This window comes from Cibotium barometz, chromosome 37 (assembly GCF_041138505.1).
Source record: "Cibotium barometz isolate CiBa-2024 chromosome 37, ASM4113850v1, whole genome shotgun sequence".
Taxonomy (NCBI): domain Eukaryota; kingdom Viridiplantae; phylum Streptophyta; class Polypodiopsida; order Cyatheales; family Cibotiaceae; genus Cibotium; species Cibotium barometz.
The window spans coordinates 31641591-31655807 of NC_141082.1; the positions used below are offsets into that span (position 1 = coordinate 31641591).

At 35.9% G+C, this 14217-nt stretch overlaps 1 protein-coding gene across 1 annotated transcript; it reads right to left on the reverse strand.

The window, feature by feature from the left end:
• Positions 1-209: 209 nt before the first annotated feature.
• On the reverse strand, positions 210-1467 carry LOC147617176 (thioredoxin H-type-like). Its single transcript, XM_086776362.1, has 3 exons — positions 1282-1467; positions 994-1116; positions 210-570 (listed from the first exon to the last, which is right to left on the reverse strand). The coding sequence occupies exons 1-3, from the start codon at positions 1369-1371 to the stop codon at positions 436-438; spliced, it is 348 nt and encodes a 115-aa protein (XP_086632488.1). The 5' UTR covers positions 1372-1467; the 3' UTR covers positions 210-435.
• Between the last annotated feature and the right edge of the window lie 12750 nt (positions 1468-14217).

Here is a 14217-nt window from a genome sequence, read left to right on the forward strand (position 1 = left end):
AGATTAAGCCACTCATACAAAGGGTTACTGCATAAAATACACGAGGATTACTGCATAGAATACACAAGGATTACTGCATAAAATACACTAGGATTACTGCATCAATCAAAATACACAAGGATTACTGCATGAAATACACAAGGATTACTGCATCCATCAAAATACACAAGGATTACTGCATAAAATACACAGGATTACTGCATCAATCAAAATACACAAGGATTACTGCATAAATCAAAATACACAAGGATTCCTGCATAAAATTTACAAGGATTACTGCATAAAATAATAAACTTGATGTTTATGAGCCAAATCTACAAGTGTAAGTACCATACTTTCAGCTATAATTACAGCAAGCAACTGCTATCCATTTCGCCGCGATCTCTTCTAGCTATCCGCCGCCGGATTTAACGAGGGATTATAATCATAAATAGATCATTTAATTGCGCGTGCAGAAACTTTCATTTCAAGCTCTTCCTTGTTAGCTCCGAGAACTCTCGCTACTTCTTTGCCATTCTCAAACAACAGAAAGGTGGGAAAGCCTTGAATCTCTAGGTCAGCAGCTATATCCTGAAAAACGTATTGCAATCAATCGGAATTACAATCAGCACCAAATTAAGATATCATCAATAAGATGTAAACCATAATTAAGACATAATTAAACTTTACCCAGTAGTTTAAACACAAGATTAAGAATAATAGCAATATTCAGAAGTATTTTTATTCGTGTTTGAGATCTATGGCAATATAAGGTTTAGGGTATAACCTTCCTATTGATTTGCACGTGATATAGAAGGTTCATTGATCATCAATTTACACATGATATGAGCTTTAGGGTATAACCTTCCTATTGATTTGCACATGATATAGAAGGTTCATTAATCATCATTTGTGGGAAAATTTACACATGATATAAGCTTTAGGGTATAACCTTCCTATTGATTTGCACATGATATAGAAGCTTCATTGATCATCATTTGTGGGAAGATTTACCTTCAATTGGTCTACGTCTATCCTTATGAAAAGAGCACTCTGGAACTTTCTAGAAAGTTCCTCAAAGTAAGGACCCATGAACTTGCAAGGTCCACACCAACTGGCCGTACAATCCACTACCAACTGGCATGCAAAATCAACATGAATATTACACTTTAGCCTCAAATTCAAATGAAAATGCAAACTTAAACTCAAAATCACATTCATATTCAAACTCAAACCTCAAAATCACATTCATTTTCAAACTCAAACTACAATAAATTCCAAACCCAGAACACAAATACAAACCAACTTAGATTGAGAAGAAGAACCCTCTTGTAACAAATGGTGCCATGAGGCAGCTGTGTCACATGTTCTAACATAGCTGTTGTTAGCCATACCACAAAAAAGAAACTCAAGAAAGAGTTTTGTTTGAGAAACTAGTGAGTGGAAGAGGAGCCTTAGTTTGAGTTAATGAAGAAGGGCCCTTTTGTAAAGAATGAGGGAAGAGGTGGTGAAATAGCATCAACCTTCTACCTTTATAAGAGAAAAATGGAAGACTAAAAATGTGATGGCTTTTCCCAATAGTTTTATTTATCTCCTTGTAGGTGTTATAAAATATCATTGATATTTTGGAGGATATTACTCCTTGAAAGTTGATTGATTTTATAAATGAAGAAGACATCTCCATAGCTTCTCCATAACAAGCTCTTTCCACATGGTTTGCATATGGTTTCCTTATCCTAGTTTCTTATTGAGGATAAGAAGTAGCGGAAGATAAGATAATACTTACCCTACTTACCCCACATTCTAGATGTTAAAGTCTCCAAAATATGAAGGGATTCATATTTCCTCACATGAGTAAAAACAAGGCTTTTTCACCACCAATATCCCATCCTTGCATTGATATATTTCTACTTTACATCCGCATGTATGCTTTATGCATTTAACATTGGCCCATTTCCTACTCTAAAAGCACTCACTATATTACAAACATATCTTTTTTACAAACATTGTCATCATTTTAAGTTTCTTCCTCATATTACTATATCTTTAAACAAAAACAAATGTACAAAGTAAGATGTGAAACCATTATAACATATCTCTAAATGAATAAACCCTTAGTAAATAACTATTGTTTTTACCATAAGGAACATTTATAAATCACCTTTCTTTTGACTTCTTTATGTTGATGACCAAAACCATTGAGAATCTTGATAACTTGTTGCTCAAAATCATTGAACATTCCATAAAATATAGAGATAAATTCAAAATAAAGGTTACCCATTTTGATCATATTCTTATTTGAATTCCAGATTACATTTTAATAAGAGCTACCAATAAGAAAAGAAGCATTTTGTTGCCATTCAAATAGAGATTAATTTCTAGTCATCTCATAAATCAAAGTAAAAGGAATGTTTAAACATCAACATAATCTTGGAAAATATTTTCTTGGGCTATTTCCTTTTTAATTTTAAAATAATTTAATTGATACTACTTGGATTGTATAGCAGAAATATGATCTTATAGTGAGGCCTGCATCCTTTCTAAATGGACATGTATTTAATTGATACTACTTGGATTGTATAGCGGCAATATGATCTTATAGTGGGGCTTGCATCCTTTCTAAATGGAGTACATGTATTTAGAATTTTAATATGCTAGCTAATACCTATATTTAGACATCTACACAAAAAATAACCTCTATATAGAGATCTTTATTAAAGAAGAATTGTATTTTTAAAGGTAATATCTATATTTCGACATCTACACAAAAAATATCCTCCATATAGAGTTGAAATCTTTATTGAAAAAGAATTGTATTTTTAAAGGTACCGAATCCATTCACTTGAATGCTAAGGTATTCGACTTATTTAAATTCAAAGTAAGAGCATGAAAATTGAGGGATGTGTTTTATTTGTAAAAGTTGTTTAATGATTACTACATATATTAAGGTTATATCTTTTAACTCCCATATAATAGGGGGCCTCAAACAAAAACTACTCTAGTCTTTATTCAAGTGACACAAACTATAGTTTCACTTGTAGACAATTGAAAATATCTCAAAATAAAATTGCTAATGTCACAGAAAGGATCTTGTCACATTATTAGAGTGTCATTTATAATTAATTATCTAATTAAGCCATAAACTAGCTTTTTCCATGAAAATTACTCAAGGTATATTTATGTCATTACAAAATTTAAAAAGGCAAACGGAGTTGAAAGTTTGAGAAATTACTTGAATTGCTCAATTAGTTATCTAATTGCGCCATAAAATTAGCTTTGTCCGTGAATATTACTCAAGGTATATTTATGTTATCATTAAATTTAAAAAGGAAAATAAAGTAATTACATGAATGTCCTTGGTTCATGTACCTAATAAAATTTCTATGTACCTCGAAAATTTTCTATTTTAAAATTCCATGTACCTAAAAAATTTACTTTTTTTAAAATACCATGTACCTAGCAAATTTTATATTTTTTTTTGAAAAAACATATACCTAGAAACTCCATGTACGTAGCAAATTTTATATTTCCAAAATACCATGTACCTAAAAATTCCATGCACCTAACAAATTTTTTTATTTCCAAAGTACCATGTACCTAGAAATCCCATGTACTTAGCAAATTTTCTATTTCCAAAATACCGTGTACCTGGAAATTCCATGTACTTAGCAAATCTTTTATTTACAAAATACCATGTACATGTAAATTTATGTACCTAGCATTTTTTCTATTTCCAAAATACCATGTACCTAGAAATTCCATGTATCTAGCAAATTTTCTATCTCCAAAATACTAAAAAGTGGCTTGAAAATATTCTAATAGCCTTTCTTCCTATAAGTACAAAAGAATTATGGCTTGATCAATATTACTTTTTTTTCTTTTACACATCTCTCTCTCTCTCTCTCTCTCTCTCTCTCTCTCTCTCTCTCTCTCTCTCTCTCTTCTCACACACACATACAAAAAGTGTGTGGGTGTGTAAATGCACATACGTATGCACACATGCACGCACACAACCATGCATGCATATGTGTGCACACATGTACATATGCACACACATACACACACACATATATGACCATACACACGTGCACACACATGTGAAAAAACATGCATGTGCATGTGCATGTGTTGTTCACACATGCATGAATACACGCACGTGCACACACGTGTTCCCATACACACATGTTCAGACATGCATATGCATGTGTGTGTACACGTGCATGTGTGAACATGTACACACACATACATGCACACACACAATTATTATTGAGTACGATTACCCAGGTACAATTGCATGTGGTAAGGTTTATGGAAAAATATTTGTTTATCTAGCAAAATTCTCATTTTTAAAGTATAAAATTAGGTGTAAATATACCTTAATAGACTTGGCAACATATGATAAAGAGAGAATATAATTTTTAGTAAAAGGTAGAAATGGTTTATATATAGTTAGTTTTTTAATAGGCTTTCTACATGATATACTTGAGAATTATTTAAGATGTTTCCATGGTAGAAATGGTTTATATATAGTTAGTTTTTTAATAGGCTTTCTACATGATATACTTGAGAATTATTTAAGATGTTTCCATGGTAGATGTAAAAAAATGTTTGTGCTTAAATGATGATTGTGGAAAAATATATTACTTTCAAATTGATATTTTAACCATATCATGTTGAGATTAATCTCCTAGAAGTATCTTATTTAAGACCTAATAGTTTAAGGGACACGTGCCTGTGAAGGCCACAAAATATATTGAGATTAATATCCTAGAAGTATCTTATTTGAGACCTAATACTTCAAGGGACATTTGTCTCTGAAGGCCACAAAATGATTATTTTTCTACAAGACTAGTGTTGCTTAAATATTATTACACATTTAAATCTCAGTATTAAGATAATGAATCATGAGATATGCAAATCATACTCTTAAAAAAAACTTTAAAACCCTTTTTAGGATGGAAATTAGAACCCTAAAAGTGACAAGGAATGTGATGAAGATTACCCTCAGTTTTAAAAACACAAAATGCATACCCAGCATACCCAATAAACCTATAATGTTATCTTATGTAAAGACCGACAGGAATCATAAATATTAAAAAAGGTAACATAAGGAACACCCTAAGGAAATCTAAAATTATGAAACTAGTCTAGCTTCTAGATTTTGTAGCATAATTTATTTGAAAATTTGAATTTTTTTAATTAAAAATCGAGAGTACTTTTGGCAAGTTTACACCAAGTGCCAATAACATCCAATGTGCGGGCATGACCACCACTATACCTAGATACATAGTCCACATATTACACCACACAAACACTCTCTTTAGAAAGACAGGGTGGATCCTCTAGGAGTCTTTGAGAACACTCTCTCCATTGAGAGTTGTGGGCTTTAGCCTTTAACTATGAGGCTAGTGCCTTGGGGATAAGAAACTATTATGATAATTAGAATTAAAACAAAATCCTCTTGAAAGCATATGATTTGTATTATATGTAGCTAATCTATATAATTAACAAACCAAAAAATATAGTGCATAATTTCATGCCTTTAAGGAAGCTTTGACTCTTGCCTTCATTGCTTCAAATATATCCACTTGCAACACTGGCTCTTGGTGGCCACAAGAATTCTCCCAAAGAAGAATACAAATCTTCCTAAGTAGTTTTTTGCATCATTATGCTAAATGATTACTGATTTAAATATATGGCTCTTAGAGTGTATTAGTGATAAGGCACTAATTCTATTTTATAAATCATATATCACCTTACACTCTATTCAACAACCCACATTTTATTTTTTAACTCATTTCTCATCTTTTTCTCTACTCACAACAATGTCCATTTCTTTAAGCATTAAAATACATGAGTTAAACAAATTTATATTTTCGTAATAAGCACATTTTTCTATGCTAAATTTATTTATTTAGGTAAATAAGATTTTGAAATTTTATGAGTTATATAGAAACTAAGTTGAGTTCATTACCTTTACTTGTATTAACTTTATACATGAATATTTAGTTAAAAAGGTTTTTAATTTGATATAGCCATGTGTAAAGTAAAACACCGCCCCAATTTTGAAGCTTCATTGATAAATTTTTTGAAGAGGCACTTATTCCATTAATGTGATGTATTTTTAACCACGTCCTCTCAATCAACAAAATCCAAGCAACAATACTGTTAGTTCTAATTATGTTAAAAGATAGCCTCAAATGTCGAATTGGGATTGTTTATATTATTTAAAAAAGTAAATAAAAAAAATCAACCATAGACACATAGACTTATTTATGTAGAAAACAAAACTATGGATTGTGCTATAGAGCTCCAATGAGGCTCCAATATAGTATGGTGTAACATAGCTGTCCACATTAATATAAAGAAAATTCTCAATTTTTGATGGACCTTATGACTATTATCTTCTCAATTATGCCTAGGACTAGGAGTCAATTTGATTATATTTATATTTTATGTATAAATGAATTGTTGTTTGATGGTGTAATATATTATTTTCTTGATAAAACTTATTCAATCTACTACAAACACATTTAGCATCAATTTAGCATGGGTCTAGATCAATGTAATATACCTCATCATTAAAACTAACTTATTCCTTGAAGTAATATATATAATATCATCCTTGCATGCATGTACTATTGATAATTTTGGTGCATTCATTGACTTAAAGAAACTTTTCAAGAAAGGTTAGCACTTAATGAGGATGGAGTGCACACATCGTAGCATTGGAATGCACACATAAGTAGTCATACCACCATGAAACCTTGAGCTATTAGCTTCAAGAGAGATTGTATACTCCAAAAGTTGGTAAATGATCATATCCATGGGCTTATATACATGGCTCCTCCTATACTACACTTATTAATGTATATTCCAAAAGTTGGTAAATGATCATATCCATGGGCTTATATACTTGGCCCCTCCTATACCACACTTATTAATGTCCCATTTACACTTCTCCATGGCCCTTGGCCTATACCATTAGTTACATGGAATTAGTAAATTTGTTACAAGCCATCCCTTCCCATTAGTTTCATCTTCAAAACCATAAAAATTCAACTAATGAAATGCAATGTAACTCCCATAACCACATAGGCCATACTGGTCGATGTACATGGCTCCAAATCTAGCCATAACATAATGCCTCTCCATGTAACTCCCATAACCACATAGGCCATAATGGTCGATGTACATGGCTCCAAATCTAGCCATGTACATGGCTCCAAATCTAGCCATAACATAATGCCTCTCCATACATCAAGAATTGCATAATATGATCTCAAATCATTCCCAAATGATCCCCAATGTCAATGTATAGTCCCTATGAAAGATTCTTTGCATGTAGACTCAAATATTCCACTTATGGGACCCCAAAAACTGTCACAAAACAGAAAATTCTAGCAAGAAAGTAGCTTCCTTTTGGCAACCATATCACTCATCATATGTGTACAAAAGTCCTTTAAACCTTTCCAACATAAAATCAGGTTGCCACAAAGACTCCTCAAGAGGTAATCCATGCCACTTGACTAAATAGTCAACCATGTAAAGCACTCTTTCATGTTTGCCTATTATGCTCTCTGGCACGTATTCACTCTTTCCTTCTTCATCCCCATTGGTGGCAGCTCATCAAAAACTGATACTTTTGGTCCAGCATAAGCCATCAAAAGAGACACATGAAATACATAATGTATCTTGGTAGTTGATGGAAGCAATAGTTAGTATGCAACCTTTCTAACACTACTACAGAATGACCTATTTTCGACGCTTGGTATCGCGGTTTCACGCGATCGATATAAACGTTGAAATCTGACGTTGAAATATTCATCAGAATAAGCCAATCGTCAAAATAACGGTCGAAAACAACATTGAAATAAAGGTCGGAATAAGCATTGAAAAGTGCATCGAAAGCTATTTTTTAATTTTTTATTTTGGACTTTTGAAAAAAAAATAAGTGTGCAAAAAAAGAAAACGTTGACAAAAACCAAGTATTTCCTGGTAAATAAAATTGAAATAAGATGTTATAGATCATCATTGATTCTCTCATCCTCAGCTAGATCCATGGCTCTGAATACATCTATTTCTAGAAATACCTCTTCATGTGCATCTTGTTAATTATGCTCTTATGTCTACTATCATTAATGGTCCTTCTGATCCCACTTCTATAAACGAGACTCTTTCACATGAGCCTTGGCGTCGTGATATGCAAGCAGAGTTGGATGCTATCAAATGGAATGGCACTTGATTTTTGGTGCCTCAGCCACTGCAGCATAAGGTGATTAATGTGCGTTGGATCTTCAAATCAAAGTTCAGAGCTGCTGGCAGCTTGGTTAAGCACAAGGTGAGGTTAGTTGCCAAGGGTTATGCTTAGCGCCCTGGTGTCATCGAAGTAGAGTTGCCAAGAACGGTGCGAATGGTAGTCATTCGGGCCGTCGGAGCAAAGGTCTCATATGCTTTGCAGCCAAGTTATTGAGTTCCTTCTCATCCAAACCCCGTCAGTAGCATTGGCAGTGTGCTCTCAGAGTTCTTCGTGGTACTTGTGTGGCACTCTGGATGTTGGCATCTTTTATGGCCAAGGATGCACTCTTGTTGGATGGTTTGGACTGGAGATCCAGATACACAACGTTCGACCACTGGTTGTGTTTTTTCACTTGGGTCTGGAGCCATTTCATGGAGCAATAAAAAGCAGCCTACTATGGCGCTTTCCTCTATCGAGGCGGAGTACTGGTGCAGTTTGTTATGCTGCATGTGAGGCGATATGGTTGCGGAGATTATTGGAGAAGCTCAGCTGTCCTCCTACCGGATCTACTCTTCTTTGGTGTGACAATCAGAGTTGCATTGCCAAGAACCCTATGTTTCATAGTCGTACACGAAACACATTGAGATTCAGTATCACTATGTTCGTGAACAGGTTCTTGCTAGAGATTTGCATTTGGAGTATTGTCCTTCTGTGGAGAATGCTGCAGATTTGTTCACCAAGCCGGTTTCTCAGGCTTCCTTGGCTCCTCATCTTTGGATTCTCAGAGTTTTTTCAGCATCTGGTGCTAAGAGGGGGTGTTAGCACATTCATCCCCAGATTTTGCTCTTTTATGGTGCCCATTTGGTCCCTTTTGCATGGCCCTTGCTTGTGGGCTAGCCACCCCTTTTTCTAGTATTTTTCTGGGATTTTTCCTAGCTTTTTTGGCATTTTCCAGTTGGCCTATCTAGTAGCTCTAGTTGGCCTGTTTTGTAGCTCTAGTCAGCCAACTTACCTTCACTCATTGTTCATTCAGTCTTGTACATATTTTGCTCCCTCACTTATGAGACTTGTAGTGTCTCTTGCTTGGGACTGTTTTGCTTTAGTATATTCAGCATAGTTTCTCCATCTCTCTCTCTCTCTCTCTCTCTCTCTCTCTCTCTCTCTCTCTCTCTCTCTTGCACTCTCTATTCAGCACATTCTAGTGCCACTCTGCTTCCTCTCTGTGCACTCTTTCATGCATTAGGCTTAGGGTTTATGCATAGGCTCATGGTTTAGGGTTTATGCAATAGCCTTAGGGTTTAGGCTTATGCGGAGCATGTGGAAAGTCCTAAAGCTATCATCCGAAAGGGGCACTGTCCACCCTGCTTACATGAAGCTTATGAATAGAGCTTGCATAGGCTTCTTGAAAGCTTCTGCATAAGCCCTTATGCATAGCCTTTATGCATAAGCCCTTATGCAATAAGCTTATGCATAGGCTTATGGATAAGCCCTTATGAATTAGGCTTAGGGTTTAGGGTTTATGCATAGGCTCAGGCGTTAGGGTTGATGCAATAGGCTTAGGGTTTAGGCTTATGAAATAGTGGGGAGCATGTGGAAAGTCCTCAGAAGCTATCATCCAAAAGGGGCACTGTCCACCTTGCTTGTCTAGGTAGTATTGTAGAAGGTCTCAACAATGTTCTAATATCACATGTTGCCTTTTTTGTTTAAGCTTTAAGCATTCGTTTGTTAGAGCATTCTTGTGTTGTTATCCACTCCTTTGGCTTGACATTGTCGAGGTAAGCTCTCTTATTCATGTAACCTCATGCTAGGTTTAGGGTTTAGGCTTATGCATAGAGATATGGGGTATTATTGTAGGCCATCTAGAATGCTGTTTAAGTCAAGTTAGGAGTGGTTATCCATGAGTAGGTGGTTATAGTGTAGGGGGAGCCCTCGATCTTCTCACTATCCTTCTCTTGTAAAAGAGTAAAAGAGAAGTTGTCTTTGGTTTTAATAGTGGGGAGCATGTGGAAAGTCCTCAGAAGCTATCATCCAAAAGGAGCACTGTCCACCCTGCTTGTCTAAGCAGTACTATAGAAGGTCTCAACAATGTTCTAATATCACATGTTAACCTTTTTGTTTAAGCTTTAAGCATTCTTCTGTTATGCATAAGCCCTTATGCATAGAGCTTAATGCTTTTGATTCATAGATCTTCAAAAGTACCTAATATGATTTGTTTTGTTTGTGTAGACCATGGATCGTACACCTGATGACACACCCACATATAGCCCCAATCTCTTCACCTTGCCTACACCATAGGCAATGTACCTAAGCCAATTTTACCATTTCATGTCATAGATGAGTCTCGAGCAAAGGGCTATGGTGCCAGCCTATTTTGGGAGAGGCGCTGGCACTTTTACACAGCCATCACAGCCCATGAGCAACCCACCACTACACAGGCCATGCCCTCAGAGACTCCATAATAGCACGTCACACAAACCCCACCCACGGCTCGCTTGACTACTTCCAGTTGTTGTGGGATGAGATCGTCAAACGGGTTGTTGCTGTGGTGGTGACTCCACGGATGCTTCTTCCCCTTAATGTCGACGAGTGCCCGTCCACCATTGCTAGTTTGTGAGGGGACACCACGATCACGCCGCTCATCTCATCGCTTCAACACAAATCCCTTTACCCTCAATCTGACTCATTCTCGTTATAAGTAGTGGATGGAAATGTGGTCTTAGATGACATTGGCACAACGAGATGAAGTCTTGAATTGGTGAGTTATGCCATGTAGCCTTTGCTCTCATGACTGCATGACTACATGATGGCATAAACTTGATAAGGACAAGAAGGAACGAGTCGCGAATCGAATAAAAAGTGAGTTTATGCCAGCACCAAGTAGTGAAGAGGTCCATACTAGATGGATAAAAGATCACATGGTGAACGTGATGAAGTATTGGCGCAGCGACATCACACACAAGGTAAAGTCAAGGGGACAAAAGCCTTGGAATTGCTCACAAGAGATTTGGGAAGAGTGTAGAAATCATCGTGAAAATCCCCAAAGGTATAAGTAGTAGGATGAGGCCACATCAAAGTGAATGGAGAGCATAGGGAGCTGCCATCACTTTTTTTGGCATAATGGGTATTGCGTTTTTTTAAATAAGTACTCATGCTTCATGCTTCATGCTTCCAGTTGCAAGTGGTCGGTCGTGCTGTGATTGATGTAGAGTAAAGGTACGCCCTATTGCACGGGATGTATGCCCTCCTCGAGTAACTTGAGTGAGAGGGCCACAACGTGAATTGGACAGATGTGGTGAATATGGTAAACCTCTACATTTTTCACCCATTAATTAGTTTTTTCCTCACTTGTCATTTCTAAGTTTTTGCCCCTTGAATATTGTTTTGCAGGGACCAATGCCAAACCCTGAGGGCAACGATGATGATTAGGAGCTATGTATAGGAGTCGGGGGCCTCAGTGGCGTACTTCTTTTTGTTGGCTCTATGCCTCTTTTTGTGTACTTTTTGTCAGTTCCATTATGAGCTATGTAACTTTTGATACTTAATAAAAACTTAAGTTTCATGACCTTTCAGTAGAGAACATGGATGTAAATAGTAGAACTAGTATACAGGTACATCTAACTATAGGACTGCACTTGGGTGCACCATTATTAAAAACAAAACGTGCATCCGTCAATATAACCGTCAAAATAAGCGTCAAAAAGTTCGTCATCAACACAAAATGCATCGTTGTCAATGTCGAAATAGTAGTCATTTGTTAGCGTCAAAACTAGTGTCCCAATAAGCGTCAAAATAGTGGTTGAAAAGTAACATTAATCTTTGACATTTATATTGACGTACATACCGACGATATTATATCAACGTGCATATGACGCTTTTAGGGATTTTTTATATGTTCAAAACCATTGAAAAATACGTCAAAAATCAACCTGCCCTGCAATAGTGTAACTCTTCTCAAGACTTTATAAGGACCATAATAGCCGATGAGCTAATTTGGTGTTGGTGTTGCCCATGAGAGAACCATATCTTGACTTAGGGATTCTTAGAAACACATAATCCCCTTATTTGAACTCTAATGGCCTTCTATGAGCATCTTCATAGTGCTTCATCCTTTCTTATGACGTCTTGATGTTGGCCTTGCATTGTTGAAGCATTGCTTGCATTCTTTCCATCGCTTCCTTTGCATTTGGATTAATACCCTCTGCTTGATTACCACCATTGGTATATTAATATTATACCCATGCAATGAGTATTAGGAGTCAGCTTGGTTCCCATTGTCCCAAATAGAGTCCTCCAAAATGAACTCATGAACTTGACATCACGGTCACTAACAATTTACTTTAGCATACCTCCACAAATTGCTTAGCACCATAGATGCCATGTACTTGACTCTCACTTGAATTTTGTAGGGATGAAATAATGTGCCATCTTTGTTAATCTATCCACAACTACATATAAGCTATCCCATCTCTTCTTTGTATGAGGAAGTCCTATAATAAAGTCCATAGCAATGGGTGTCCACTCCCCTTCGGGAATAGTAAGGGCTGAAATGAATCCCCGAGCTTATGTGTTGATCTTTGTTGAGTTGACAAGGCATACACTTTAACACATGTAAGTATATCCTTCCACATCCCTTTCCAATAAAATCTCTTCCTTATAGGTCTTAAAAATACCCAACTTCCCTGCAATAGGAGACAAATACATTTCTTCCATTATCTTTTGCTTGTATTCGAACATAGGCACAAGATAAACTCTTCCTTTATAGTACAAGACACCATTTTGAAGCTTAAAATGAACCGAATCCTCATGAGAACCATGCTATAATATTTGTGACACTTCCCCATCCAAGAGATACTCCTCTTGAATGTCCATGATCCAATCTCTATGCACTTCAGAGATGGCCGTGACAAAGAGCACGGGCGGTTGTATGATAAGGGTCCTCACTTTGGGACCATATCATGTAGATGCGACACACTTGAAGTATTTTGGCATACCTCGATCGAGTTTGAGAGCCAATCACAATCCCCTAAGTGGCAGTTAGTCGAGGTTCAGGATGTATCTCAACCGAGTTAATGATATTGCCACATAGGGTAACGCCAACCACCACATAACTCTTTTGCTTTACGCGTTGGACATCCACACGACACTATTTAACTCAGTCGAGCTATGTAATGAACATCCATGTATGCTTGTTTGAGGTGCGAGGTGGACATCCACGTAACGCAATTGAGTTACGTGGGTTAATCCACATATGTGCCACCTATATGGGTTGACTTGGTTGCTGGACATCTAACATGTAACTTGACTGAGTTATTTGTTGCATATGGTGATGAACTAGACTATATAACTCGACCGAGTTACATATGCATAACTTCGCATACATGCACATCAAGCATACACATCTTAAAGCATCAAATCAAAATTTTAAAAACATTTCTACGTAACTCGATCGATTTACATTAAAATCCACAAATTCAAATTTTAAAATTTTCAACATAACTTGACCGAGTACATCAAAATCCACAAAATTCATTTTTAGATATTCAAATGGATACCCAACTGGTTAGTAACACGTGCTATTGTCGACAAAAATGGGAAAAAAAATAATTTCAAATTTCCTTGTAACTCGATCAAGTTACATGGATACCCAATTGACAAATAACACGAATAAATTCCCCACCACGAATAAAAAATAATTACAAATATTTCGTGTAACTCGACTGAGTTACATGAAAATACATAAAATTCATTTTTTCTATTTTCCACATAACTCAACCGAGTTATATACATACCCAATCGATGATTGACACGTGTAATTTTGACAAATAAGGTAAAAATTATAATTTCTCAATTGCGATATAACTCGATCGAGTTATATAGAGCTGCAATTGAGTATGGACACGTGTCATGGTGTGTCGTTTGAAATACATTTTTAAATTTCCTTGTAACTCGGTCGAGTTACGTGGGTTCCATGTGCATGACACGTGTTTTACAATTAACTA

Bases quoted from the DNA above. Each gene is read 5' to 3' on its own strand.
- LOC147617176 (XM_086776362.1), bottom strand. From the start codon at position 1,371: ATGGCTAACAACAGCTATGTTAGAACATGTGACACAGCTGCCTCATGG. The intron at 1,117-1,281 runs GTTTGTATTTGT...TTTGCATGCCAG, and splicing joins CTTCTTCTCAATCTAAGTTG to TTGGTAGTGGATTGTACGGC. The intron at 571-993 runs GTAAATCTTCCC...TACGTTTTTCAG, and splicing joins TAGACGTAGACCAATTGAAG to GATATAGCTGCTGACCTAGA.